Source organism: Oncorhynchus keta, chromosome 3, assembly GCF_023373465.1.
Source record: "Oncorhynchus keta strain PuntledgeMale-10-30-2019 chromosome 3, Oket_V2, whole genome shotgun sequence".
Taxonomy (NCBI): domain Eukaryota; kingdom Metazoa; phylum Chordata; class Actinopteri; order Salmoniformes; family Salmonidae; genus Oncorhynchus; species Oncorhynchus keta.
The window spans coordinates 26490379-26518244 of record NC_068423.1 but is presented as its reverse complement, the minus strand read 5'-3'; the positions used below and the strand labels follow the sequence as shown (position 1 = coordinate 26518244).

The following is a 27866-nucleotide window of genomic DNA, read 5'->3' as shown; positions in this document are numbered from 1 at the left end:
CTCTCTCCTCTTCTCTCCCCCTCTCCCCTCCCTCTCTCCCTCTTCCTTCTCTCCTCTCCTCTCCCCACCTCTCTTCTCTCCTCTCCCCCCCACATCTCTCTTCTCTCCTCTCCCACCTCTCTCCTCTCCCCCATCTCTCTTCTTCCTCTCCCCCATCTCTCTTCTCTCCTCTCCCCCACCTCTCTTCTCTCCCTCTCCCCCATCTCTCTTCTCTCCTCCCCCCACCCCTCTTCTCTCCTCTCCCCCCACCTCTCCTCTCCCCATCTCTCTTCTCTCCTCTCCCCCCCACCTCTCTCCTCTCCCCCCCACCTCTCTCCTCTCCCCCACCTCTCTTCTCTCCTCTCCCCCCCACCTCTCTTCTCTCCTCTCCCCCCACCTCTCTTCTCTCCTCTCCCCCACCTCTCTTCTCTCCTCTCCCCCACCTCTCTCCTCTCCCTCTCCCCCACCTCTCTCCTCTTCACTTCTCTCCTCTCCCTCTCCCCACCTCTCTTCTCTCCTCTCCCCCACCTCTCTTCTCTCCTCTCCCCCACCTCTCTTCTCTCTCTCCCCCACCTCTCTAATCTCCCCACCTCTCTTCTCTCCTCTCCCCACCTCTCTTCTCTCCTCTCCCCCCACCTCTCTTCTCTCTCCCCCATCTCACTTCTCTCTCCTCTCCCCCCATATCTCCTCTCCTCTCCCCCACCTCTCTCCTCTCCCCATCTATATCTTCTTATCTAAACCTGCATCTCCTCTCCCCCACCTCTCTCCTCTCCCCCACCTCTCTTCTCTCACTCTCCCCCACCCCTCTCTTCTCTCTCTAATACACTCTCTTCTCTCTCCCCCCACCTCTCTTCTCTCCTCTCCCCCACCTCTCTCATCTCTCTCCCTCCACCTCTCTCCTCTCCTCTCCCTAAAGCGCGTCTCCTCTAAATATGCCCCCATGTCTCCTCTCCCCATCTCTCTTCTCTCCTCCTCCCCCCACCTCTCTCCTATGCCCACCTCTCCTCTCCCCCACCTCTCTCCTCTCCTATGCCCCACCTCTCCCTCTCCCCCATCTCTCTTCTCTCCTCTCCCCCACCTCTCTCCTCTCCCCCCACCTCTCTCCTCTCCCCCCACCTCTCTTCTCTCCTCTCCCCCACCTCTCTTCTCTCCTCTCCCCCACCTCTCTTCTCTCCTCTCCCCCACCTCTCTCCCCTCTCCTCTCCCTCCACCTGTCTCCTCGCCTCTCCTCTCCCCCTCCCCCCACCCCTCCCCCACCCCTCCTCCCCCCTCCATGCTCTGGACCCGTGTTCTGCCTACATCTCTCTGAATGAGCCTTCGGCGTAATACAGAGTACCATGTCAACCACTCATCTGGCAGTGTGCCCCTGTGTGACAGCCGTGTGTCAGGGGGAGTGGTACCGCTTCACAGGGATGGCCGGAGACGCCATGCCTACTTTCTGCATCGAAGAGAACCACTGTGGAACCGCCCCCATCTGGCTCAATGGGAGCCACCCACAGGTTAGTAGACTAGAGGTTAGAGCGGACCAGCAGACAGAAGGTTGCTGGTTCAAACCCTGTGTGCCCCGGACGATACAAAAAAATGCTGAACTAAACTGCCAGTCTACCTGCCGTTGTGGCACTTTATGTTCTCTTGATCTGAGTGGCTCCACGTGCGTCAACTTCCAGCAAATTAACAGTAGGTGTTCTCCTCTCCTCCTCTCCCCATCTTCCCTCCCCCCATCTTCCCCTCTCCCCATCTCCTCCTCTCTCCCCGTCTCCCCCTCTCCTCTCCTCCTCTCCCCATCTCCCCATCTCCCCCTCTCCCCCTCTCCCCATCTCCCCATCTCCCCCTCTCCCCCCTCTCCCCCCATCTTCCCCTCCCCCATCTTCCCCTCTCCCCCTCTCCTCCTCTCCCCGTCTCCCCTCTCCTCCTCTCTCCCGTCTCCCCCTCTCCTCCTCTCTCCCGTCTCCCCCCTCTCCCCATCTCCCCCTCTCCCCCTCTCCCCATCTTCCCCTCTCCCCCTCTCCCCATCTTCCCCTCTCCCCCTCTCCCCCTCTCCTCCTCTCTCCCGTCTCCCCCTCTCCTCTCCCCATCTCCCCCTCTCCCCATCTTCCCTCTCCCCATCTTCCCCTCTCCCCCTCTCCCCATCTTCCTCTCTCCCCATCTTCCCCTCTCCCCCTCTCCCCATCTTCCCCTCTCCCCATCTTCCCCTCTCCCCCTCTCCTCCTCTCCCCATCTTCCCCTCTCCCATCTCCTCCTCTCCCCTCTTCCCTCTCCCCCTCCCCCTCTTCCCTCTCCCCCTCCCTCCCCCTCCCCCCCTCTTCCCCTCTTCCCATCTTCCCCTCTCCCCCTCTCCCCATCTTTCCCTCTCTTCCCATCTTCCCCTCTCCCCCTCTCCTCCTCCCCATCTTCCCCTCCCCATCTCCCCTCTCCCCCCCTCTTCCCCCCTCCCCCCTCCCCCCTCTCTCCCCTCTCCTCCTCTCCCCTCTCCCCCTCTCCTCCTCTCCCCCTCTCCCCCTCTCCCCTCCCCCTCTTCCCTCCCCCTCCCCCTCCCCCCTCCCCCTCCCCCTCTTCCCCTCCTCTCTCCCCCTCTCCCCCTCTCCTCCTCTCTCCCGTCTCCCCCTCTCCTCTCCCCGTCTCCTCCTCTCCCTCCCTCCCTCTCCCCTCCCCCTCCCCTCTTCCCCTCTTCCCCTCTTCCCCTCTTCCCCTCTCCTCCTCTTCCCCTCTTCCCCTCTCCCCCTCTCCTCCTCTCCCCCTCCCCCTCTCCCCCTCCCCCCTCTTCCCCTCTCCCCCTCTCCCCCCTCTTCCCCTCCCCCTCTCCCCATCTCCTCCTCTCCCCCTCCCCCTCTTCCCCGTCTCCTCCTCTCCCCATCTCCTCCTCTCCCTCTCCTCCTGTCTCCTCCTCTCCCCATCTCCTCCTCTCCCCCTTCTCCCCCTTCTCCCCCTCCCCCCTCTTCCCCTCTCACCCTCTCCCCGTCTCCTCCTCTCCCCTCCCACCCTCCCTCTCCTCCCCCTCTCTCCCTCTTCCCCTCTCCCCCTCCCCCCTCTCCTCCTCTCCCCCTCCCCCTCTCCTCCTCTCCTCCTCCCCCTCTCCCCCTCCCCCTCTTCCCTCTCCCCCTCTCCTCCCTCTCCCCCTCTCTCCTCTCCTCCTCTCCCCCCTCTCCTCTCCTCCTCTCCCCCTCTCCCTCCTCTTCCCCTCCCCCTCTCCCCATCTCCTCCTCTCCCCCTCTCCCCCCCTCTCCCCATCCCTCCCTCTCCCCCTCTCCCCCCCCCCCTCTTCCCCCTCTCCCCCTCCCCCCTCTTCCCCGTCTCCCCTCCCACTCCTCTTCCCTCTCCTCCTCTCCCCATCTCCTCCTCTCCCCCTTCTCCCCTCCCCCCCTCTCACCCCTCTCCCCGTCTCCTCCTCTCCCCCTCCCCCTCTTCCCCTCTCCTCCCCTCCTTCTCCCCCTCCCCCCTCCCCCTCTCCCCGTCTCCTCCTCTCCCCCTCCCCCCTCTCCTCCTCTCCCCCTCTCCTCCCCCTCCCCCCCCCTCTCCTCCTCTCCCCCTCCCTCCTCTTCCCCTCTCCCCCTCCCCCTCTTCCCCCGTCTCCTCCTCTCCCCATCTCTCCTCTCCCCATCTCCTCCCTCCCCCCCTCCTCCTCTCCCGTCTCCTCCTCTCCCCTTCTCCCCTCCCCCTCTCACCCTCTCCCGTCTCCTCCATCTCCCTCTTCCCCTCCTCCTCTCCTCCTCTTCCCCTCTCCCCCCCCCCTCTCCTCCTCTCCCCCTCCTCCTCTCCCCCTCTCCTCCTCTCCCCCTCTCCCCCTCTCCTCTCCTCCCCCTCTCCTCCTCTCCCCCTCCCTCCTCTCCCCCTCCCCCTCCTCTCCCCTCTCCCCCCTCCCCCCCCCCTCCCCTCCCTACCCCTCTCCTCCTCTCCCCCTCTCCTCCTCTCCTCCTCTCCCCCTCCCGCCTCCCCTCCTCTACCCCTCCCCCTCCCCTCCTCTCCCCTCTCCTCCCTCTCCTCCTCTCCTCCTCTCCCCCTCCCCCCCCTCTCCCCTCTCCCCCCCCCCTCTCCCCTCTCCCCTCCCCCTCTCCCCCTAGCCCCAGGATGGTCCCCCTCTTCCTGTGTCTGCCAGCTCTCCCCATCTGTTCCTCTCCCTGTTGTGGAATGCCCCATCTCCTCCTCTCCCCTTCTCTCCTGTGAAGGCCCCTCTCTACCCTCTTCCCCCCGTCTCCTCCTCTGTGGACGTACGTCTGTCCTCTCTGTCTGTCCTTCTCCTGTCTGTCTGTCCCTCTGTCTGTCTGTCTCTCTGTCTGTCTGTCTCCTCCTTTATCTCCTGCTATGAAATGTTCTCTATGAATGTGGTATGAAATGTATCCTTGATCCTCTCCTCCCCTCCCTCTTCCCCGAATGTCCTATCCCCATGTATGGTTGATGAATGTCCTCTCCCCCTCTCCTCCTCTTCCCCCCTCCTCTATCCCCTTGTCCCTCCCCCTCTAAATGTATGGTTTGTGAATGTGGTATCCTATGGTTTGTGAATGTCCTCCTCTCTCCTCCTTTGTGAATGTGGTCTCCCCCTCCTCCTCTCCCTCCTCCTTTGTGAATCTCCTCCTGTCCCCCTCTGTCCCTGAAATGTCCCCCTTTGTCCCCTCCTATCCTGTATCCCTCTCCCCCTCCTATGGACCCCTCCTCTACCCCCCTCCCCCCTCTGAATGTCCTCCTCCCCTTCCTCCTGTCCCTCCTCTCCCCTCCCCGCCTCCCTCCTCTACCCCTCCCCCTCCCCTCCTCTACCCCTCTCCTCCTTGATCCTCCTCTCCTCCTCTCCCCTCCCCCTCTCCCCCTCCCCCTCCCCTCTCCCCTCTCCCTCCCCTCCCCCTGTAGCCCCAGGATGGTATCATGACCCTTCCTGTGTGTGCCAGCTTCAATAGTAACTGTTGCCAGTGGAATGCCAGTGTTGATGTGAAGGCCTGGTACAGGAGGATATGTATGGTTGTGAATCTGCCCAGACCGTCTGTCTGCTTCCATGTCTACTGTGGACGGTTGATGAATCTGTCTGTCTGTCTGTCTGTCTGTCTGTCTGTCTGTCTGTCTGTCTGTCTGTCTGTCTGTCTGTCTGTCTGTCTGTCTGTCTGGTTTATGAATGTGGTATGAAATGTATGGTTTATGAATGTGGTATGAAATGTATGGTTGATGAATGTGGTATGAAATGTATGGTTGATGAATGTGGTATGAAATGTATGGTTTATGAATGTGGTATGAAATGTATGGTTTGTGAATGTGGTATGAAATGTATGGTTTGTGAATGTGGTATGAAATGTATGGTTTGTGAATGTGGTATGAAATGTATGGTTTGTGAATGTGGTATGAAATGTATGGTTTGTGAATGTGGTATGAAATGTATGGTTTGTGAATGTGGTATGAAATGTATGGTTTGTGAATGTGGTATGAAATGTATGGTTTGTGAATGTGGTATGAAATGTATGGTTGGTGAATGTGGTATGAAATGTATGGTTGGTGAATGTGGTATGAAATGTATGGTTTATGAATGTGGTATGAAATGTATGGTTTATGAATGTGGTATGAAATGTATGGTTTATGAATGTGGTATGAAATGTATGGTTGATGAATGTGGTATGAAATGTATGGTTGATGAATGTGGTATGAAATGTATGGTTGATGAATGTGGTATGAAATGTATGGTTTATGAATGTGGTATGAAATGTATGGTTTATGAATGTGGTATGAAATGTATGGTTTGTGAATGTGGTATGAAATGTATGGTTTGTGAATGTGGTATGAAATGTATGGTTTATGAATGTGGTATGAAATGTATGGTTGATGAATGTGGTATGAAATGTATGGTTGATGAATGTGGTATGAAATGTATGGTTGATGAATGTGGTATGAAATGTATGGTTGATGAATGTGGTATGAAATGTATGGTTGATGAATGTGGTATGAAATGTATGGTTTATGAATGTGGTATGAAATGTATGGTTGATGAATGTGGTATGAAATGTATGGTTGATGAATGTGGTATGAAATGTATGGTTGATGAATGTGGTATGATATGTATGGTTGATGAATGTGGTATGAAATGTATGGTTGATGAATGTGGTATGAAATATATGGTTGATGAATGTGGTATGGTTTATGAATGTGGTATGAAATTTATGGTTGATAAATGTGGTATGAAATGTATGGTTTATGAATGTGGTATGAAATGTATGGTTTGTGAATGTGGTATGAAATGTATGGTTTGTGAATGTGGTATGAAATGTATGGTTTGTAAATGTGGTATGAAATGTATGGTTTGTGAATGTGGTATGAAATGTATGGTTTGTGAATGTGGTATGAAATGTATGGTTGATGAATGTGGTATGAAATGTATGGTTGATGAATGTGGTATGGTTTATGAATGTGGTATGAAATTTATGGTTGATGAATGTGGTATGAAATGTATGGTTTATGAATGTGGTATGAAATGTATGGTTGATGAATGTGGTATGAAATGTATGGTTGATGAATGTGGTATGAAATGTATGGTTGATGAATGTGGTATCAAATGTATGGTTGATGAATGTGGTATGAAATATATGGTTGATGAATGTGGTATGAAATATATGGTTTATGAATGTGGTATGAAATGTATGGTTTATGAATGTGGTATGAAGTTCCCAACATGTTACCATGTTTATTTGTTTCTGTGTAGATGTGGTTGACCTCACCTCCATCTACATATTCTGTGTGTCCTGTGGTAGACCTCACCTCCTTCTACATGTTCTGTATGTTCTGTGGTAGACCTCACCTCTACATGTTCTCTACATGTTCTGTGGTAGACCTCACCTCCCTCTACATGTTCTGTGGTATGTTCTGTGGTAGACCTCACCTCCCTCTACATGTTCTGTGGTAGACCTCACCTCCATCTACATGTTCTGTATGTTCTGTGGTAGACCTCACCTCCCTACATGTCCTGTGAACCTCATGTTCTGTATGTTCTGTGGTAGACCTCACCTCCATGTTCTGTATGTTCTGTGGTAGACCTCACCTCCCTCTACATGTTCTGTATGTTCTGGTAGACCTCACCTCCTCTACATGTTCTGTGGTAGACCTCACCTCCCTCTCTGTTCTGTGGTAGACCTCACCTCCCTACATGTTCTGTATGTTCTGTGGTAGACCTCACCTCCTCTCTGTCCTGTGGTAGACCTCACTGTTCTGTGGTACCTGCCTCCTATGTTCTGTGGTAGACCTCACCTCCTCTACATGTTCTGTGGTAGACCTCACCTCCCTCTACATGTTCTGTGTTCTGTGGTAGACCTCACCTCCCTCTACATGTTCTGTATGTTCTGTGGTAGACCTCACCTCCCTCTACATGTTCTGTGGTAGACCTCACCTCCCTCTACATGTTCTGTGGTAGACCTCACCTCCCTCTACATGTTCTGTATTAGACCTCACCTCCCTCTACATGTTCTGTATGTTCTGTGGTAGACCTCACCTCCCTCTACATGTTCTGTATGTTCTGTGGTAGACCTCACCTCCCTCTACATGTTCTGTATGTTCTGTGGTAGACCTCACCTCCCTCTACATGTTCTGTGGTAGACCTCACCTCCCTCTACATGTTCTGTGGTAGACCTCACCTCCTCTACATGTTCTGTGGTAGACCTCCATCTACATGTTCTGTGGTAGACCTCACCTCCCTCTACATGTTCTGTGGTAGACATCTACATGTTCTGTATGTTCTGTGGTAGACCTCACCTCCATGTTCTCTACATGTTCTGTATGTTCTGTGGTAGACCTCACCTCCCTCTACATGTTCTGTATGTTCTGTGGTAGACCTCACCTCCCTCTACATGTTCTGTGGTATGTTCTGTGGTAGACCTCACCTCCCTCTGTGGTAGACCTCATCCCTACATGTTCTGTGGTATGTTCTGTGGTAGACCTCACCTCCCTCTACATGTTCTGTATGTTCTGTGGTAGACCTCACCTCCCTCTACATGTTCTGTGGTAGACCTCACCTCCCTCTCTACATGTTCTGTGGTAGACCTCACCTCCCTCTACATGTTCTGTATGTTCTGTGGTAGACCTCACCTCCCTCTACATGTTCTGTGGTAGACCTCACCTCCATCTACATGTTCTGTATGTTCTGTAGTAGACCTCACCTCCTCTACATGTTCTGTAGTAGACCTCACCTCCATCTACATGTTCTGTGGTAGACCTCACCTCCCTCTACATGTTCTGTGGTTCTGTAGACCTCACCTCCCTCTACATGTTCTGTAGTAGACCTCACCTCCTCTACATGTTCTGTAGTAGACCTCACCTCCCTCTACATGTTCTGTAGTAGACCTCACCTCCCTCTACATGTTCTGTAGTAGACCTCACCTCCCTCTACATGTTCTGTAGTAGACCTCACCTCCTCTACATGTTCTCTGGTAGACCTCACCTCCCTCTACATGTTCTGTGGTAGACCTCACCTCCATCTACATGTTCTGTGGTAGACCTCACCTCCCTCTACATGTTCTGTACATGTTCTGTGGTAGACCTCACCTCCCTCTACATGTTCTGTAGTAGACCTCACCTCCTCTACATGTTCTGTAGTAGACCTCACCTCCCTCTACATGTTCTGTAGTAGACCTCACCTCCCTCTGTTCATGTTCTGTAGTAGACCTCACCTCCCATCTACATGTTCTCTGGTAGACCTCACCTCCCTCTACATGTTCTGTAGTAGACCTCACCTCCCTCTACATGTTCTGTAGTAGACCTCACCTCCCTCTACATGTTCTGTAGTAGACCTCACCTCCCTCTACATGTTCTCTGGTAGACCTCACCTCCCTCTACATGTTCTGTGGTAGACCTCACCTCCATCTACATGTTCTGTGGTAGACCTCACCTCCCTCTACATGTTCTGTGGTAGACCTCACCTCCCTCTACATGTTCTCTGGTAGACCTCACCTCCCTCTACATGTTCTGTGGTAGACCTCACCTCCCTCTACATGTTCTGTGGTAGACCTCACCTCCCTCTACATGTTCTCTGGTAGACCTCACCTCCCTCTACATGTTCTGTGGTAGACCTCACCTCCCTCTACATGTTCTCTGGTAGACCTCACCTCCCTCTACATGTTCTGTGGTAGACCTCACCTCCCTCTACATGTTCTGTGGTAGACCTCACCTCCCTCTACATGTTCTGTGGTAGACCTCACCTCCCTCTACATGTTCTGTGTGTTCTGTGGTAGACCTCACCTCCCTCTACATGTTCTGTATGTTCTGTAGTAGACCTCACCTCCATCTACATGTTCTGTGTGTTCTGTGGTAGACCCTCACCTCCATCTACATGTTCTGTATGTTCTGTAGTAGACCTCACCTCCATCTACATGTCCTGTATGTTCTGTGACCTCACCTCCTCTACATGTAGACCTCACCTCCCTCTACATGTTCTGTATGTTCTGTGGTAGACCTCACCTCCATCTACATGTCCTGTATGTTCTGTGGTAGACCTCACCTCCATCTACATGTTCTGTATGTTCTGTGGTAGACCTCACCTCCATCTACATGTTCTGTATGTTCTGTGGTAGACCTCACCTCCCTCTACATGTTCTGTATGTTCTGTGGTAGACCTCACCTCCATCTACATGTCCTGTATGTTCTGTGGTAGACCTCACCTCCATCTACATGTTCTGTATGTTCTGTGGTAGACCTCACCTCCATCTACATGTCCTGTATGTTCTGTGGTAGACCTCACCTCCATCTACATGTTCTGTATGTTCTGTGGTAGACCTCACCTCCCTCTACATGTTCTGTGTGTTCTGTGGTAGGCCTCACCTCCCTCTACATGTTCTGTGGTAGACCTCACCTCCCTCTACATGTTCTGTATGTTCTGTGGTAGACCTCACCTCCCTCTACATGTTCTGTGTGTTCTGTGGTAGACCTCACCTCCCTCTACATGTTCTGTGTGTTCTGTGGTAGACCTCACCTCCCTCTACATGTCCTGTGGTAGACCTCACCTCCCTCTACATGTTCTGTATGTTCTGTGGTAGACCTCACCTCCCTCTACATGTTCTGTATGTTCTGTGGTAGACCTCACCTCCCTCTACATGTTCTGTGTGTTCTGTGGTAGACCTCACCTCCCTCTACATGTTCTGTGGTAGACCTCACCTCCATCTACATGTTCTGTGTGTTCTGTGGTAGACCTCACCTCCCTCTACATGTCCTGTGTGTCCTGTAGATTTCTATGACATATGTGATGAGGTGGAGTGCAGTGGACCTCAGTGTCCGGAGTCGGACTGCCGCTGTGCTGCTGGAACCACCCTGGGACCAGATAGACAGACATGTCTCGGTGAGAGGGGAGAGAGGGGGGAGAGAGAGGGGGAGAGAGGGGGGGAGAGGGGGAGAGAGAGGGGGAGAGAGGGAGGTGGGGGGGCTGACTGAATGTGCTGAGTCATTAATTCACGAGAAGAGGAGGAGACATGTGCCAGCCAGCCAGAGATGGGTGTGTGGGTGGCGGGAGGGAGGGAGCCTTCACTACATCCTAGTCTAATGGTGGGTGACAAGCGTGCTATGAAAACCCTGATAGCTTGAGAACTGTTATTATCATACTCTCCACCTACCAACCAAATCACTCTCCCTACTACGCTGAGAAATTCTCTCTCTCTCTCTCTCTCTCTCTCTCTCTCTCTCTCTCTCTCTCTGTCTCTCTGTCTCTCTGTCTCTCTGTCTCTCTGTCTCTGTCTCTGTCTCTCTCTCTCTCTCTCTCTCTCTCTCTCTCTCTCTCTCTCTCTCTCTCTCTCTCTCTCTCTCTCTACCCCCCTCTACCTCTCTCGACCTCTCTCTACCTCTCTACCTCCCCTATCAAAATCTCCTCCTTTTTTGTCCTGTGATCTCTCCTCACTGCTGTGTCTGTCTGTGTGTGTCTGTGTCTGTCTGTGTGTGTCTGTGTCTGTCTGTGTGTGTCTGCTCACTGACTCCTCTCCAGATGTGAATGAGTGTGAGCAGGGGAACGGAGGTTGTAAGGAGGTATGTGTGAACACCAAGGGGTCCAGACAGTGTGAGTGTGGACCAGGCAGGGTTCTGGAGGAGGATGGACGCAACTGCAAAGGTAGAGTCAAACCACCATGTGGGTGGAAAGTTACAGTAGCATAATGTACTACAGTACCCATAATGCTCTGTGTGTAATATCTGGAACACAGTAGGGTTCAAATAGCATTCGTCATCTTTCACTATATTGAGAACCATTGGAATAGTTCCAAAAGTGCAAACTCCTCCTCCTAAAGTGTTATCCCCCTCCCCCTCCTCATCCTTTATACCTCCTCCTCCCCTCCCCTTCCTCCTCTATCCCTATTCTTTCCCCCCTCCCCCTCCTCGTCCTTTATACCTCCTCTTCCTCCTCTCTCCCTATTCTTTCCCCCCTCCCCCTCCTCGTCCTTTATACCTCCTCTTCCTCCTCTCTCCCTATTCTTTCCCCCCTCCCCCTCCTCGTCCGTTATACCTCCTTCTCCCCACCTCTTCCTCCTCTTCCTCCTCTCTCCCTATTCTTTCCCCCTCCCCTCCTCTTCCTCCTCTTCCTCCTCTCTCCCTATTCTTTCCCCCTCCACCTCCTCGTCCTTTATACCTCCTTCTCCCCTCCTCTTCCTCCTCTCTCCCTATTCTTCCCCCCTCGTCCTTTATACCTCCTTCTCCCCTCCTCTTCCTCCTCTCTCCCTATTCTTTCCCCGCCTCCCCCTCTTCCTCTCCTTCCCCTCTCCCTCTTCTTCCTCCTCATCCCTCTTCCTCCCCTCTCCCTCTTCTTCTCCCTCCTTTCTCCTCTTCCTTCCACTCCCCCTCCTCTCCCTCTTCCCCTCCCTACTTTCTCCTCTTCCTCCCCTTCCACTCCCCCTCCTCTCCCTCTTCCCCTCCCCTCTTCTTCCTCCCCTTCCTCTCCCTCTTCTTCCCCCTCCTTTCTCCCCCTCCCCTTCCTCTCCTCCTCCTCCTCTCCCCCTCTCCCCCTCTCCTCCTCTTCTTCCTCTCCCCCTCTCCTCCTCTTCTTCCTCTCCCCCTCCCCTCCTCCTCCTCCTCTCCCCCTCTCCTCCTCTTCTTCCTCTCCCCCTCTCTCCTCTTTTCCCTCTCCCCTCCCCTACTCTTCCTCCTCTCCCTCCTCCTCTACTCTTCCTCCTCTCCCTCCTCCTCTATCTCCTCTCCTCTTTCTGTAGAGATAGCAGGGTGCTACAACAACAACGGAGGCTGTAGCCATGGTTGCTCTGTACTACAGGACTCCTATCACTGTCACTGTCCCCGAGGACTGGAGCTGGGGGATGACAAACGCACATGCCAGGGTGAGACCAGAGAGTGTGTGTGATGTGGGTTGTATCTTCCAGTCCCTGTGCAGTTAACTGAAACTCTTCACCTGTATGGTCATGTGTCGTGTGGCAGCAGCTCCATACAGGACCTAGTAAGGGACCTGGAACTCATCCTGTCCAACCCATGTTTAACACATTCTACTGTCTGTCTGTCTGTCTGTCTGTCTGTCTGTCTGTCTGTCTGTCTGTCTGTCTGTCTGTCTGTCTGTGTGTCTGTCTGTCTGTCTGTCTGTCTGTGTGTCTGTGTCTGTGTGTCTGTGTCTGTGTGTCTGTGTCTGTGTGTCTGTGTCTGTGTCTGTGTCTGTGTGTCTGTGTGTCTGTGTGTCTGTGTGTCTGTGTGTCTGTGTGTCTGTGTGTCTGTGTGTCTGTGTGTCTGTGTGTCTGTGTGTCTGTGTGTCTGTGTGTCTGTGTGTCTGTGTGTCTGTGTGTCTGTGTGTCTGTGTGTCTGTCTGTCTGTCTGTCTGTCTGTCTGTCTGTCTGTCTGTCTGTCTGTCTGTCTGTCTGTCTGTCTGTCTGTCTGTCTGTCTGTCTGTCTGTCTGTGTGTGTGTGTGTGTCCAGTCCCAGTGCAGTGTAGCAGCAGCTCCATTAAGGTGTCGGTTCTAAAGGACCTGGTGGGGGCCTGGAACTCTCCCTGTCCAACTCGTCATGCCGCGGCGTCTCCAACGGAACACACATCAATCTCGGCTTCAGCCTCAAGACCTGTGGAACAGTAGTGGAGGTAGGACTAGACCCTAGCCCCTAGAATCTAGCCCCTACCCTAGCCCCTAGAATCTAGCCCCTACCCTAGCCCGTAGAATATAGCCCTACCCTATCCCGTAGAATATAGCCCCTACCCTAGCCCCTAGAATCTAACCCCTACCCTAGCCCCTAGAATCTAGCCCCTACCTAACCCTTAGATTCTAGCCCTACCCTAGAATATAGCCCTACCCTAGCCCCTAGAATCTAGCCCCTACCCTAACCCTTAGATTCTAGCCCCTATCCTAGCCCCTAGAATACAGCCCCTTCCCTAGCCCCTAGAATCTGGCCCTACCCTAGCCCCTAGAATCTAACCCCTACCCTAGCCCCTAGAATCTAGCCCCTACCCTAACCCTTAGATTCTAGCCCCTACCCTAGAATATAGCCCTACCCTAGCCCCTAGAATCTGGCCCCTACCTAACCCTTAGATTCTAGCCCCTATCCTAGCCCCTAGAATACAGCCCCTTCCCTAGCCCCTAGAATCTAGCCCCTACCCTAGCCCCTAGAATCTAGCCCCTACCCTAGCCCCTAGAATCTAGCCCCTAACCTAGCTTATACACTAGACCCTAGCCCCTAGAATCTAGCCCTTACCCTAGCCTATACACTAGGCCCTAGCCCCTAGAATCTAGCCCTTACCCTAGCCTTGCCACTAGGCTTTAGAATCTAGCCCTTACCCTAGCCTAGCCCCTAGAATCTAGCCCCTACCCTTGACCCTAGAATATAGCCCCTACCCTAGCCCCTAGAATCTAGCCCCTAGAATCTAGCCCTACCCTTGACCCTAGAATGTAGCCCTACCCTAGCCCCTAGAATCTAGCCCTAGAATCTAGCCCCTACCCTAGGCCCTAGAATCTAGCCTTGACACTAGCCCCGAGCCCCTACACCTTAGCCCCTAGCCCATATTTATTTTATTTCTCCTTTATTTAACCAGGTAGGTCGGTTCTCATTTACAACTGCGACCTGGCCAAGATGAAGCAAAGCAGTGCAACACAAACAAAAACACAGAGTTACACATGGAATAAACAAGCGTACAGTCAATAACACAGTAGAAAAAAAAGTCTATATACAGTGTGCAAATGGCGTGAGGAGGTAAGGCCATAAATAGGCCATAGTAGCAAAGTAATTACAATTTAGCAGATTAACACTGGAGTGATAGATGAGCAGATGATGGTGTGTAAGTAGTGATACTGGTGTGCAAAAGAGCAGCAAAGTAAATAAGAACAATATGGGGATGAGGTAGGTAGATTGAGTGGGCTATTTACAGATGGGCTATGTACAGCTGCAGCGATCTATTAGCTGCTCTGACAGCTGATGCTTAAAGTTGGTGAGGGAAATGTCTCCAGCTTCAGCGATTTTTGCAATTCGTTCCAGTCAGTTTTACCAGGGTGAGTTTGGCGGCATGAGTGAAGGAGGCTTTGTTGCGAAATAGAAAGCCGATTCTAGATTTGATTTTGGATTGGAGATGTTTGATATGAGTCTGGGAGTAGAGTTTACAGTCTAGCCAGACACCTAGGTACTTATAGATGTCCACATATTCTACGTCAGAGCCGTCCAGAGTAGTGATGCTAGTCGGGCAGCGAACGATTGAAAAGCATGCATTTGGTTTTGCTAGTGTTTAAAGAGCAGTTGGAGGCCACAGAAGGAGTGTTATATGGCATTGAAGCTCGTTTGGAGGTTAGATAGCACAGTGTCCACAGAAGGGCCAGATGTATACAGAATGGTGTCGTCTGCGTAGAAGTGGATCAGGGAATCACCCGCAGCAAGAGCGACATCATTGATGTATATAAAGAAAAGAGTCGGCCCGAGAATTGAACCCTGTGGTACCCCCATAGAGACTGCCAGAGGTCCGGACAACAGGCCCTCCGATTTTACACACTGAATTCTGAGAAATTGTTGGTGAACCAAGTGAGGCAGTCATATGAGAAACCAAGGCTGTTGAGTCTGCCAATACGAATGTGGTGATTGACAGAGTTGGAAGCCTTGGCCAGGTTGATGAATACGGCTGTACAGTACTGTCTTTTATCGATGCCGGTTATGATATAGTTTAGTACCTTGAGCGTGGCTGAGGTGCACCCGTGACCGGCTCGGAAGCCGGATTGCACAGCGGAGAAGGTACGGTGGGATTCGAAATGCTCAGTGATCTGTTTATTAACTTTGTTTTCGAAGACTTTAGATAGGCAGGGCAGGATGGATAGAGGTCTGTAACAGTTTGGGTCTAGAGGCAGGGCAGGGCAGGGAAGGGCAGGATGGATAGAGGTCTGTAACAGTTTGGGACTAGAACGTTACCCCTTTGAAGAGGGGGATGACTGCGGCAGATAGTTTCAGAAAGAGGGTCCAGATTGTCTAGCCCAGCTGATTTGTACTGGTCCAGGTTTTCCAGCTCTTTCAGAACATCTGCGATCTGGATTTGGGTGAAGGAGAAGCTGGGGAGGCTCGGGCAAGTAGCTGAGAGGGGTGCAGAGCTGTTGGACGGGGTTGGGGTAGCCAGGAGGAAAGCATGGCCAGCCGTAGAGAAATGCATACACCCTATCCCCTACACCGTAGCCTTTAAACCCAAGCATCTACACCTTAGCCTTTACACCCTAGTGCCTTCACCCTAGCCTAGATCCTAGCCCCAAGCCCCTACATCCTAGCCCCTAGCCCCTACATCCTACCCCTAGCCCCTACATCCTAGACCCTAGCCTTTACAGCCCCTACATCCTACCCCCTACATCCTACACCCTAGCCCCTACATCCTAGACCCTAGCCTCTACACCCGAGACCCTTCACTCTATCTTAGCCCCGAGCCTTTACACCCTAGCTCAGCCCCTAGCCCTTACACTCTAGCTTAGACCCTAGTCCCTAGCCCTTACACCCTAGCCTAGACCCTAGCCCTTACACCCTAGCCTAGACCCTAGCCATTACACCATAGCCTAGCCCCTAGCCTTTACACCCTAGCTTAGACCCTAGCCCCTACATCCTAGCGTAGACCCTAGCCTTTACACCCTAGCTTAGCCCTAGCCCTTACACTCTATCTTAGACCCTAGTCCCTAGCCCTTACACCCTAGCCTAGACCCTAGCCCTTAAACCATAGCCTAGCCCCTAGCCTTTACACCCTAGCTTAGACCCTAGCCCCTACATCCTAGCTTAGACCCTAGCCCCTATCCCTTATACCCTAGCCCCTACACCCTAGCCTAGCCTCTATCCCTTATACCCTAGCCCCATGCCTAGACCCTAGCCACTACATCCTACATCCTACATCCTACACCCTAGCCCTACACCCTAGCCCCTACATCCTACACCCTAGTCCTTACACACTAGACCAGACCCTAGCCCTTACATCCTAGCCCCTAGCCCCTACATCCTACACCCTAGCCCCTACATCCTACACCCTAGCCCCTACATCCTACACCCTAGCCCCTACATCCTAGACCCTAGCCCCTAACTCATACACCATAGCCCCTACATCCTAGATCCTAGCCCTACATCCTGGACCCTAGCCACTACATCCTAGACACTAGCCCCTACATCCTAGACCCTAGCCTTTACACCCTAGCCTAGCCCCTAGCCTTTACACCCTAGCTTAGACCCTAGCCCCTACATCCTAGCTTAGACCCTAGCCTTTACACCCTAGCTTAGCCCCTAGCCCTTACACTCTAGCTTAGACCATAGTCCCTAGCCCTTACACCCTAGCCTAGACCCTAGCCCTTACACCCTAGCCTAGCCCCTAGCCATTACACCCTAGCCTAGCCCTAGCCATTACACCCTAGCCTAGCCCCTAGCCATTACACCCTAGCCTAGCCCTAGCCATTACACCCTAGCCTAGCCCTAGCCATTACACCCTATCTTAGACCCTAGCCCCTACATCCTAGCTTAGACCCTAGCCTTTACACCCTAGCTTAGCCCCTAGCCCTTACACTCTAGCTTAGACCATAGTCCCTAGCCCTTACACCCTAGCCTAGCCCCTAGTCTAGCCCCTAGCCTTTACACCCTAGCTTAGACCCTAGCCCTTACACCACTAGCTTACACCCTAGCCCCTAGCCTAGCCCCTATCCCTTATACCCTAACCCCTACACCCGAGCCTAGCCTCTATCCCTATACCCTAGCCCTTCACCCTAGCTTAGACACTAGCCCCATGCCTAGACCCTAGCCCCATGCCTAGACCCTAGCCCCTACATCCTACATCCTACACCCTAGCCCTTACACCCTAGCCCCTACATCCTACACCCTAGTCCTTAGACACTAGACCAGACCCTAGCCCTTACATCCTAGACCCTAGCCCCTACATCCTACATCCTTCCCCCTACATCCTACACCCTAGCCCCTACATCCTAGACCCTAGCCCCTACATCCTAGACCTTACCCTTACACAGGTTCAGCTTCAGGACCTGCGGCCCTCTAGTGGAGGACCTACCTTCTTTGTGTCTCCTTCCACTGTGGATGAATTAGTCTTGACTGATTCTACAGGCCAGTAGGGATTCTACAGCCCAGGGGACCGGGACCAATATGGACCACAGACAGAGTTACTTGTATTGTTTTCATGACATCACGTAGTGTAATTGGGAAACAGCACGACTGAAGTGAAATACAAGCAGTAAGAGGGTAAACACGGATTTGATTTACAGCCTTAAAATGTTGGATGTTGATTCCATCAAATGTATTTTATAAAGCCCTTTTTACATCAGCAGTTGTCACAAAGTGCTGTACAAGAAGCCAAGCCTAAAACACCAGAGAGCAAGCAATGCAGATGTAGAAGCACGGTGGCTTGGAAAAACTCCCTAGAAAGGCAGGGAACCTAGGAAGAAACTTGGAGAGGAGCCAGGCTCCGAGGGGTGGGCCAGTCCTCTTCTGGCTGTGCCGGTGGAAATTAAGAGTACAGGCATTTAGGCCAGATGGTTCTTCAAAATGTTCAAATGTTCATAGATGACCAGCACATGGTCATTTAAGCTAAATCGTTTTTCAAGACATTCAAACGTTCATAGATGACCAGCAGGGTCAAACTAGTAATCCCAGTGGTTATACATGTTTTGGGTGCAATAGTTCACCTCCTCAGGAGTAAATGATTGGTTGATTGATTCCCATCCCAGGTGACAGATGACAAGATAGTGGGTACCAATTTAGTGACAGGTCTTCCGAAGTCCAGCCCAGGACCGTGGTCCGGTAGTAACCGGGATATGATTGTCAGGACCTCCAAACTGCTGTTACCTGTCACCTGTGAATTCCCACGACACTACGAGGTCTCCGACGGTTACCAGGTAAGAGGGTGATTGAATGCTTCTTTTAGTACTTCCTCTTAAACTCAGTTATTTCAAAATAAAAGTCCAACATACAAAATGCTATGGAATAAAACTATTGGTTTTCCTTTAAATGATGTTTGGAAACACACCTTTTAGCTTGCTATTTTATTCAGCAATTTAATTATCATTATCCCTTTTTCATTGTTTTATTTCTTTGATTTTATCTATTTCGTTCAGTTTTTTTTTTATAAAGGTTGCTTGAGCAACTTTAAATTGCATTTTTAAATTAAGTAGGTGTAATTTAATTTCTCTCTCTCATCCCAGGCCAGTCTCCGTAGCTCCGCCCTAGAGCTAGCAGGCCACTCCCAGGGCCTGTTCCCCTTCTCTCTGGAGCTGTTTAAGAGTGCTGAGTTCTCTGAGCCCTACCGGGCTCCACCCCAACTACGTCTACACGACTCACTGTTCTTCGGGGTGGAACCCAGGGAGAAGGTACTGTACTGAATCCCAAATGGCACCCTATGTAGTGCACTACTGTTAACCAAAGCCCTACACTCTAGAAACTAAAAGGGTTCATGGGCTGTCCCCATAGGAAAACCCTTTCAAGAACCATTTTTGGTTCCAGATAGAACCCTTTAGAACCCCTTTTGGATTTTTTTTTTCTTTTTCTAAGAGTGTATATAGTGCACTATATAGGGAACAGGGTGCCATAGGGCTCTGGTCTAAAGTAGTGCACTGTATAGGGAATAGGGTTCTGGTCTAAAGAAGTGCACTATATAGGGAACAGGGTGCCATAGGGCTCTGGTCTAAAGTAGTGCACTATATAGGGAACAGGGTGCCATAGGGCTCTGGTCTAAAGTAGTGCACTATATAGGGAACAGGGTGCCATAGGGCTCTGGTCTAAAGTAGTGCACTGTATAGGGAATAGGGTTCTGGTCTAAAGAAGTGCACTATATAGGGAACAGGGTGCCATAGGGCTCTGGTCTAAAGTAGTGCACTATATAGGGAACAGGGTGCCATAGGGCCCTGGTCTAAAGTAGTGCACTATATAGGGAACAGGGTGCCATAGGGCTCTGGTCTAAAGTAGTGCACTGTATAGGGAATAGGGTTCTGGTCTAAAGTAGTGCACTATATAGGGAACAGGGTGCCATAGGGCCCTGGTCTAAAGTAGTGCACTATATAGGGAACAGGGTGCCATAGGGCCCTGGTCTAAAGTAGTGCACTATATAGGGAACAGGGTGCCATAGGGCTCTGGTCTAAAGTAGTGCACTATATAGGGAACAGGGTGCCATAGGGCCCTGGTCTAAAGTAGTGCACTATATAGGAAACAGGGTGCCATAGGGCCCTGGTCTAAAGTAGTGCACTGTATAGGGAATAGGGTTCTGGTCTAAAGTAGTGCACTATATAGGGAACAGGGTGTCATTTGGGACTCAACCAGTGTGACCACATCTCTGTTGTCTCCATATCACGGATCAATAAAGATCTTCAGTTTTTGTGGATCATACTTTATTGACTGATACATTTATTTGACAATTTAAGATTTCCATTTCCAGGATTTTAATAAGCTCTTTTATGTGTCACATGTTGTACTCTACTTTAAGTTTACTCACTTTACAAATTTGACTTGTGCTTGACTTACTATAGGTGGAGGGTTTGTCAGCTCTGGTGGAGAGCTGCTTTGCTACCCCCAGCGCCAAGGCAGACCAGGCTCTCAAATACTACCTCATCAAAGACGGGTGGGTACTATACTACCATGTACATTATATACTGTATCAGCATGACGGGAGGACGAGACTGGGGACAGTGGTGTTTACTCCAAAGTCAATGGATCAATCCTGCCGACAGAAATACAACTGGTTACGACGGACAGAAATACAACTGGTTACGACGGACAGAAATACAACTGGTTACGACGGACGGACGGACGGACGGACGGACTGGCGGACGGACGGACTGGCGGACGGGCGGACGGACGGACGGACGGACGGACTGGCGGACGGACGGACTGGCGGACGGACGGACGGACGGACGGACTGGCGGGCGGGCGGGCGGACGGACGGACGGACGGACTGGCGGACGGACGGACTGGCGGACGGACGGACGGACGGACAGACGGACGGACGGACAGACAGACGGACGGACGGACGGACGGACGGACTGGCGGACGGACGGACTGGCGGACGGACGGACGGACGGAAATACTAGTTCCAGAGAATACACAAAAGGGAAATCTGTGACAATGACCAGACAGACGGACAGACACATATATATATATACACACACACACACACACACATATATATATATATACAAACACACACACACCCTGCTCTATCAGGACTATCTATAAAATGTTTCCAACAAAACACTTCTCCTTGATACTTCAGAGATTGCATCCCCTATTCCCTATATAGTGCATTACTTTAGACCAGGGCCCGTAGGGAATAGGGTGCCATTTGGGCTGTTAAGAGAAGATCATGATTGGCTGACAAAGTGAGGTCACTCACTAGCCATGTCTTTACAAACAGTCACTCTGCATCCCAAAGGGCTTCCAATTCCTTCTATAGTGCACTACTATTGACCAGGGCCCATAGGGAATAGGACCAGGGCCCATAGGGAATGGGACCAGGGCCCATAGGGAATAGGACCAGGGCCCATAGGGAATAGGACCAGGGCCCATAGGGAATAGTTCCAGGGCCCATAGGGAATAGTTCCAGGGCCCATAGGGAATAGTTCCAGGGCCCATAGGGAATAGGACCAGGGCCCATAGGGAATAGGACCAGGGCCCATAGGGAATAGGACCAGGGCCCATAGGGAATAGGACCAGGGCCCGTAGGGAATAGTTCCAGGGCCCATAGGGAATAGGACCAGGGCCCATAGGGAATAGGACCAGGGCCCATAGGGAATAGGACCAGGGCCCATAGGGAATAGGACCAGGGCCCATAGGGAATAGGACCAGGGCCCATAGGGAATAGGACCAGGGCCCATAGGGAATAGGACCAGGGCCCATAGGGAATAGGACCAGGGCCCGTAGGGAATAGGACCAGGGCCTGTAGGGAATAGTTCCAGGGCCCATAGGGAATAGGACCAGGGCCCATAGGGAATAGGACCAGGGCCCATAGGGAATAGGACCAGGGCCCGTAGGGAATAGTTCCAGGGCCCATAGGGAATAGTTCCAGGGCCCATAGGGAATAGGACCAGGGCCCATATGGAATAGGACCAGGGCCCATATGGAATAGGACCAGGGCCCATATGGAATAGGACCAGGGCCCATAGGGAATAGGACCAGGGCCCATAGGAAATAGGACCAGGGCCCATAGGGAATAGGACCAGGGCCCATAGGGAATAGGGTGCCATATATAAAGGCATAAAGGCAGCTATAGCTAACAGTGATGGAGTAGCTTGTTAAAACAGGGTGTGGGTCAGTGGGTATTGTGTTAAGACTGAGTAGCTTGTTAAAACAGGGTGTGGGTCAGTGGGTATTGTGTTAAGACGGAGTAGCTTGTTAAAACAGGGTGTGGGTCAGTGGGTATTGTGTTAAGACGGAGTAGCTTGTTAAGACAGGGTATGGGTCAGTGGGTATTGTGTTAAGACGGAGTAGCTTGTTAAAACAGGGTGTGGGTCAGTGGGTATTGTGTTAAGACTGAGTAGCTTGTTAAAACAGGGTGTGGGTCAGTGAGTAATGTGTTAAGACGGAGTAGCTTGTTAAGACAAGGTGTGGGTTGTCAGCATAACTATTATCTCCTCCTATAATATCCTGCCCTCATTGTGCCCCTCTCCTCCTCCCCTTCTTCATCTTCTCTCGCTACTTCCCCTCCTCCCCTACTCCTCTTCTCTCCACACTGCCCCTCCTCTCTCTCTCCTCTCCACCTCATCTTCTCTCCTCACCTCCCCTCATCCCCTCCTCCTCTTCTCCCCCCTCCTATCCCTCCTCCTCTTCTCTCCCCTCCTCTCTCCCTCCTCCCCTTCTCTCCCCTCCTCTCTCCCTCCTCCCCTTCCCCTCTTCTCTCCCCTCCTCTCTCCCTCCTCCCCTTCCCCCCTTCTCTCCCCTCCACTCTCCCTCCTCCCCCTCCACTCTCCCTCCTCCCCTTCCCCTCCTCCCTTCCCCTCCTCTCTCCCTCCTCCCCTTCCCCTTCCCCTCCTCTCTCCCTCCTCCCCTTCTCCTCCTCCCCTCCCCTCCTCTCTCCCTCCTCCCCTTCTCCTCCTCCCCTCCCCTACTCTCTCCCTCCTCCACTTCTCTTCTTTCGCTCCTCCCCTCTCTCCCCTATTTCCTCTTCTCTCCTCCTCTCTAACCCTATATTGTGTGTTTAGGTGTATCTCAGATGAAATGGTGCGTCAGTACTCTGCTAAGGACCAGCTATCCAAACACTACCAGGTTCCCGTCTTCAAGTTTGTTGGCAAGGACAACAAGGTCAGTAAGAACAGACACCCCCCGGGAGCCAGCTGGCCTGTTCAGTGTGTGTGTGTGTCTGATGTGTGTGCGTGTCTATGTTCTGTATCTACGTGCGTATCCACGTGTCTATCTGCGTGTGTGTCAACAGGAGGTGTTCCTGCACTGTCGTGTGTTGGTGTGTGGGGCAGGAGACTCCCGCTGTTCTCAGGGCTGTAGAGGGCGTCTGCGTCGGGAACTGTGGAGGACAGAGGAGGAACAGGAGGACTGGGACCAGCATCACGTGCTGAGTGGAGGACCCATACGCATCTTGCCAGACTGAGACATCAGACCGCCGTGGCACCTCCATACCACCTTCAGGCCATCTCACAACTGCACCATTGCAAACATAGAAATAGATACAATAGATACAGAGATATATATTGTAGGAGCATGACCAGCATTTTCTCCTGAGTGGAGGACCCATACACATTCTGCCAGACTGAGACATCAGACCACCCCAATACCAGACCACCACTACCACCACCACCAGGCCACCACCACCACCACCACCAGGCCACCACCACCAGCACCACCACCACCAGACAACCATCACCACCAGGCCACCACCACCACCAGCCCACCACCACCACCACCACCACCAGGCCACCACCACCAGCACCACCACTACCAGGCCACCACCACCACCACCACCAGACTACCACTACCACCACCAGCACCACCACTACCAGGCCACCACCACCACCAGACCACCACCACCACCCCACCACCACCACCAGGCCACCACCACCACCACCACCACCAGGCCACCACCACCACCACCACCACCAGACCACCACCAGACTACCACCACCAGCACCACCACTACCAGGCCACCACCACCACCACCACCAGACCACCACCACCAGCACCACCACCACCAGGCCACCAGGCCACCACCACCACCACCACCACCACCACCACCACCACCACCACCACCACCAGACCACCAGGCCACCACCAGACTACCACCACCAGCACCACCACTACCAAGCCACCACCACCACCACCAGGCCACCACCACCACCACCAGCCCACCACCACCAGACTACCACCACCACCACCACCAGGCCACCACCACCACCACCACCACCACCACCACTACCAGGCCACCACCACCACTACCAGGCCACCACCACCACCACCAGGCCACCACCACCACCACCACCACCACCACCACCAGGCCACCACCACCACCACCACCACCACCAGGCCACCACCACCACCACCACCACCACCACCAGGCCACCACCACCACCACCACCACCACCACCAGGCCACCACCACCACCAGGCCACCACCACCACCAGGCCACCACCACCACCACCACCACCAGGCCACCACCACCACCACCACCAGACCACCACCAGGCCACCACCACCACCACCACCACTACCAGGCCACCACCACCACCACCACTACCAGACCACCACCACCACCAGGCCACCACCACCACCAGGCCACCACCATCACCAGGCCACCACCACCACCAGGCCACCACCACCACCACCAGACCACCACCACCAGGCCACCACCACCACCAGGCCACCACCACCACCAGGCAACCACCACCACCAGACTAACACCACCACCAGGCCACCACCACCACCACCACCACTACCAGGCCACCACCACCACCACCACTACCAGACCACCACCACCACCAGGCCACCACCACCACCAGGCCACCACCATCACCAGGCCACCACCACCACCAGGCCACCACCACCACCACCAGACCACCACCACCAGGCCACCACCACCACCAGGCAACCACCACCACCAGACTAACACCACCACCAGGCCACCACCAGACTACCACCACCAGCACCAGACTACCACCACCACCAGGCCACCACCACCACCACCAGGCCACCACCACCACCAGACTACCATCACCACCAGACTAACACCACCACCAGACTACCACCACCACCACCACCAGACCACCACCAGGCTGCCACCACCACCACCAGACTACCAGACTACCACCACCACCAGGCCACCACCAACACCACCACCACCAACGCCACCACCAACACCACCACCAGCACCGGGCCACCACCACCACCACCACCACCACCACCAGGCCACCACCCCCAGCAAACCACCACCACCACCACCACCACCACCACCACCACCAGGCCACCACCCCCAGCAGACCACCACCACCACCACCACCACCACCACCACCACCAGGCCACCACCCCCAGCAGACCAACAACAGACTACCACCACCAGGCCACCACCAGACCACCACCACCAGGCCACCACCAGGCCACCACCACCACCAGACTAACACCACCACCACCAGGCCACCACCAGACCACCACCACCAGGCCACCACCAGACCACCACCACCACCCCACCACCAGACCACCACCACCACCCCAGCACCACCACCACCACCAGGCCACCACCACCACCACCACCAGGCCACCACCACCACCAGGCCACCACCACCACCACCAGGCCAGCACCACCACCACCAGGCCACCACCACCAGGCCAGCACCACCACCACCAGGCCACCACCACCAGGCCATAGAGTGAAGCGTTGCAGAATCAATAATGCTATGTGTGAGGACCCATACAGCTCCGGAGTCTGCTGGTTGTCTGTTCTACCTGATCATTCATTTCCCCCACCTGGTGTCCCAGGTCTAAATCAGTCCCTGATTAGAGGGGAATCACCCACCTGGTGTCCCAGGTCTAAATCAGTCCCTGATTAGAGGTGAATCACCCACCTGGTGTCCCAGGTCTAAATCAGTCCCTGATTAGAGGTGAATCACCCACCTGGTGTCCCAGGTCTAAATCAGTCCCTGATTAGAGGGGAATCACCCACCTGGTGTCCCAGGTCTAAATCAGTCCCTGATTAGAGGGGAATCACCCACCTGGTGTCCCAGGTCTAAACCAGTCCCTGATTAGAAGGGAATCACCCACCTGGTGTCCCAGGTCTAAATCAGTCCCTGATTAGAGGGGAATCACCCACCTGGTGTCCCAGGTCTAAATCAGTCCCTGATTAGAGGGGAATCACCCACCTGGTGTCCCAGGTCTAAATCAGTCCCTGATTAGAGGGGAATCACCCACCTGGTGTCCCAGGTCTAAATCAGTCCCTGATTAGAGGGGAATCACCCACCTGGTGTCCCAGGTCTAAATCAGTCCCTGATTAGAGGGGAATCACCCACTTGGTGTCCCAGGTCTAAACCAGTCCCTGATTAGAGGGCCACTATGGGGGAAAGCAGTGGAACTGGCATCTAGGTCCAGAGTTGAGTTTGAGAGGCCTCGTGGTTCAGTCGGAAAGGACATGATGACATCCACTAATTTACCATGTGACCACTTACACAACTCAGAAGGTCAAGAGAACCATCAGAGACTCTCCTGGTTAAACCAAATCAATTAGTCAAATCAAGTCCTGACTTTCAGTCATCGATGTAGGCCAGGCCACACGTCCCTCAGTAATGCACTGTATCCTCTAACTCCCTTATGTCAGTCTCTGGTAAATACAGCACATCAGTATATATATATATATGCTTACGTTCCAAATCCCACCCTATTTCCTATATAGTGCACTACATTTGATCAGGGCCCATAGGGGAATAGGGTGCCAATTGAAACGCATTCCTATATCTTAGCCACTTGGCCCTCGAGCACAATCTCCTCACACATTAAAGTGATTGGCAGTTCTATTAGAAATCGTTTGAAAGGCTTGAGGAGCTGGGGTTTGCAATTTGTCAGTCGTACTACAAGATGACAGATCCTCAACTAGGTCAGTGAGTTTTGCTAGATGCGTTTCTCAAAGCCTGATGACTTGTTTTACAGGCCATGCCTGTATGTAGATGCCTGACTTGCCTAGTTAAATATAAAGGTTAGAAAATGTAGATTTATTTCATGCCAATGTACTGGTTTATACAGTGTCTTTGACTTTTTCCACATTTTGTTACGTTTCAGCCTTATTCTAAAATGTATTAAAATCCCTTTTTTTTCCTCATCAATCTACACACAATACCCTATAATGACAAAACAAGACATTTTTTGCAACTGTATTAATAATAAAAACAGATGTACCTTATTTACATCAATATTCAGACTCTTTGCTATGAGACTCGACATTGAGCTCAGCTGCATTCTGTTTCCATTGATCATCCTTAAGATTTTTCTACAACTTGGAGTCCACCTGTGGTAAATTATTTGGAAAGGCACACACCTGTCTATATAAGGTCCCACAGTGGACAGTGCAAAAACCAAGCGATGAGGAATTGTCCGTAGAGCTCCTAGACAGGATTGTGTCGAGGGACAGATCTGGGGAAGGGTACCAAAACATTTCTGCAGAATTGAAGGTCCCCAAGAACACAGTGGCCTCCATTATTATTAAATGGAACCATCAAGACTCTTCCTAGAGCTGGTCGCCCGGCCAAACTGAGCAATCGGGGGAGAAGGGCTTTGGTCAGGGAGGTGACCGAGAACCTGATGGTCACTCTGACAGAGCTCCAGAGTTTCTCTGTGGAGATGGGAGAATCTTCCACTGCAGCACTCCACCAATCAGGCCTTTATGATAGTGGCGAGATGGAAGCCACTCCTCAGTAAATGACACATAACAGCCCACTTGGAGTTTGCCTAAAGGTCTCAGATGAGATGAGAAACAAGATTCTCTGATCTGATGAAACCAAGATTAGACTCTTTGGCCTGAATGCCAAGTGTGACGTCTGGAGGAAACCTGGCACCATCCCTACGGTGGAGCATGGTGGTGGCAGCATTATGTATGGAGAGCTAGCCTGACTGCCAGTCTGTTTATGCTCTCTTGTCAAATTCTTATAGAGTTGTCGTGTTTGGCTTGACAAGAGAGCAGAACGACTGACACCCCGGGTTAATAAAGAGAGCAGAACGACTGACACCCCGGGTTGATAAATAGAGCAGAACGACTGACACCCCGGGTTAATAAAGAGAGCAGAACGGCTGACACCCCGGGTTAATAAAGAGAGCAGAACGACTGACACCCCAGGTTAATAAAGAGAGCAGAACGACTGACACCCCAGGTTAATAAAGAGAGCAGAACGACTGACACCCCGGGTTAATAAAGAGAGCAGAACGACTGACACCCCGGGTTAATAAAGAGAGCAGAACGACTGACACCCCGGGTTAATAAAGAGAGCAGAACGACTGACACCCCAGGTTGATAAAGAGAGCAGAACGACTGACACCCCAGGTTAATAAAGAGAGCAGAACGACTGA

The 27866-nt window shown here is 52.7% G+C and overlaps 1 protein-coding gene across 1 annotated transcript; it reads left to right on the top strand.

Moving 5' to 3' along the window:
- Positions 1 to 1251: 1251 nt before the first annotated feature.
- On the top strand, positions 1252 to 23039 carry oit3 (oncoprotein induced transcript 3; the record flags this gene model as incomplete). The annotated part of the gene is given in 14 exon segments (XM_052485932.1): positions 1252 to 1296; positions 1298 to 1366; positions 1368 to 1478; positions 4819 to 4975; positions 10157 to 10267; positions 10904 to 11026; positions 12117 to 12239; positions 12823 to 12873; positions 12876 to 12982; positions 18063 to 18230; positions 18537 to 18701; positions 19854 to 19945; positions 22521 to 22620; positions 22751 to 23039. Coding segments are annotated over 14 exon segments (1593 nt in total), but the record flags the coding sequence as incomplete, so codon positions are not given.
- Between the last annotated feature and the right edge of the window lie 4827 nt (positions 23040 to 27866).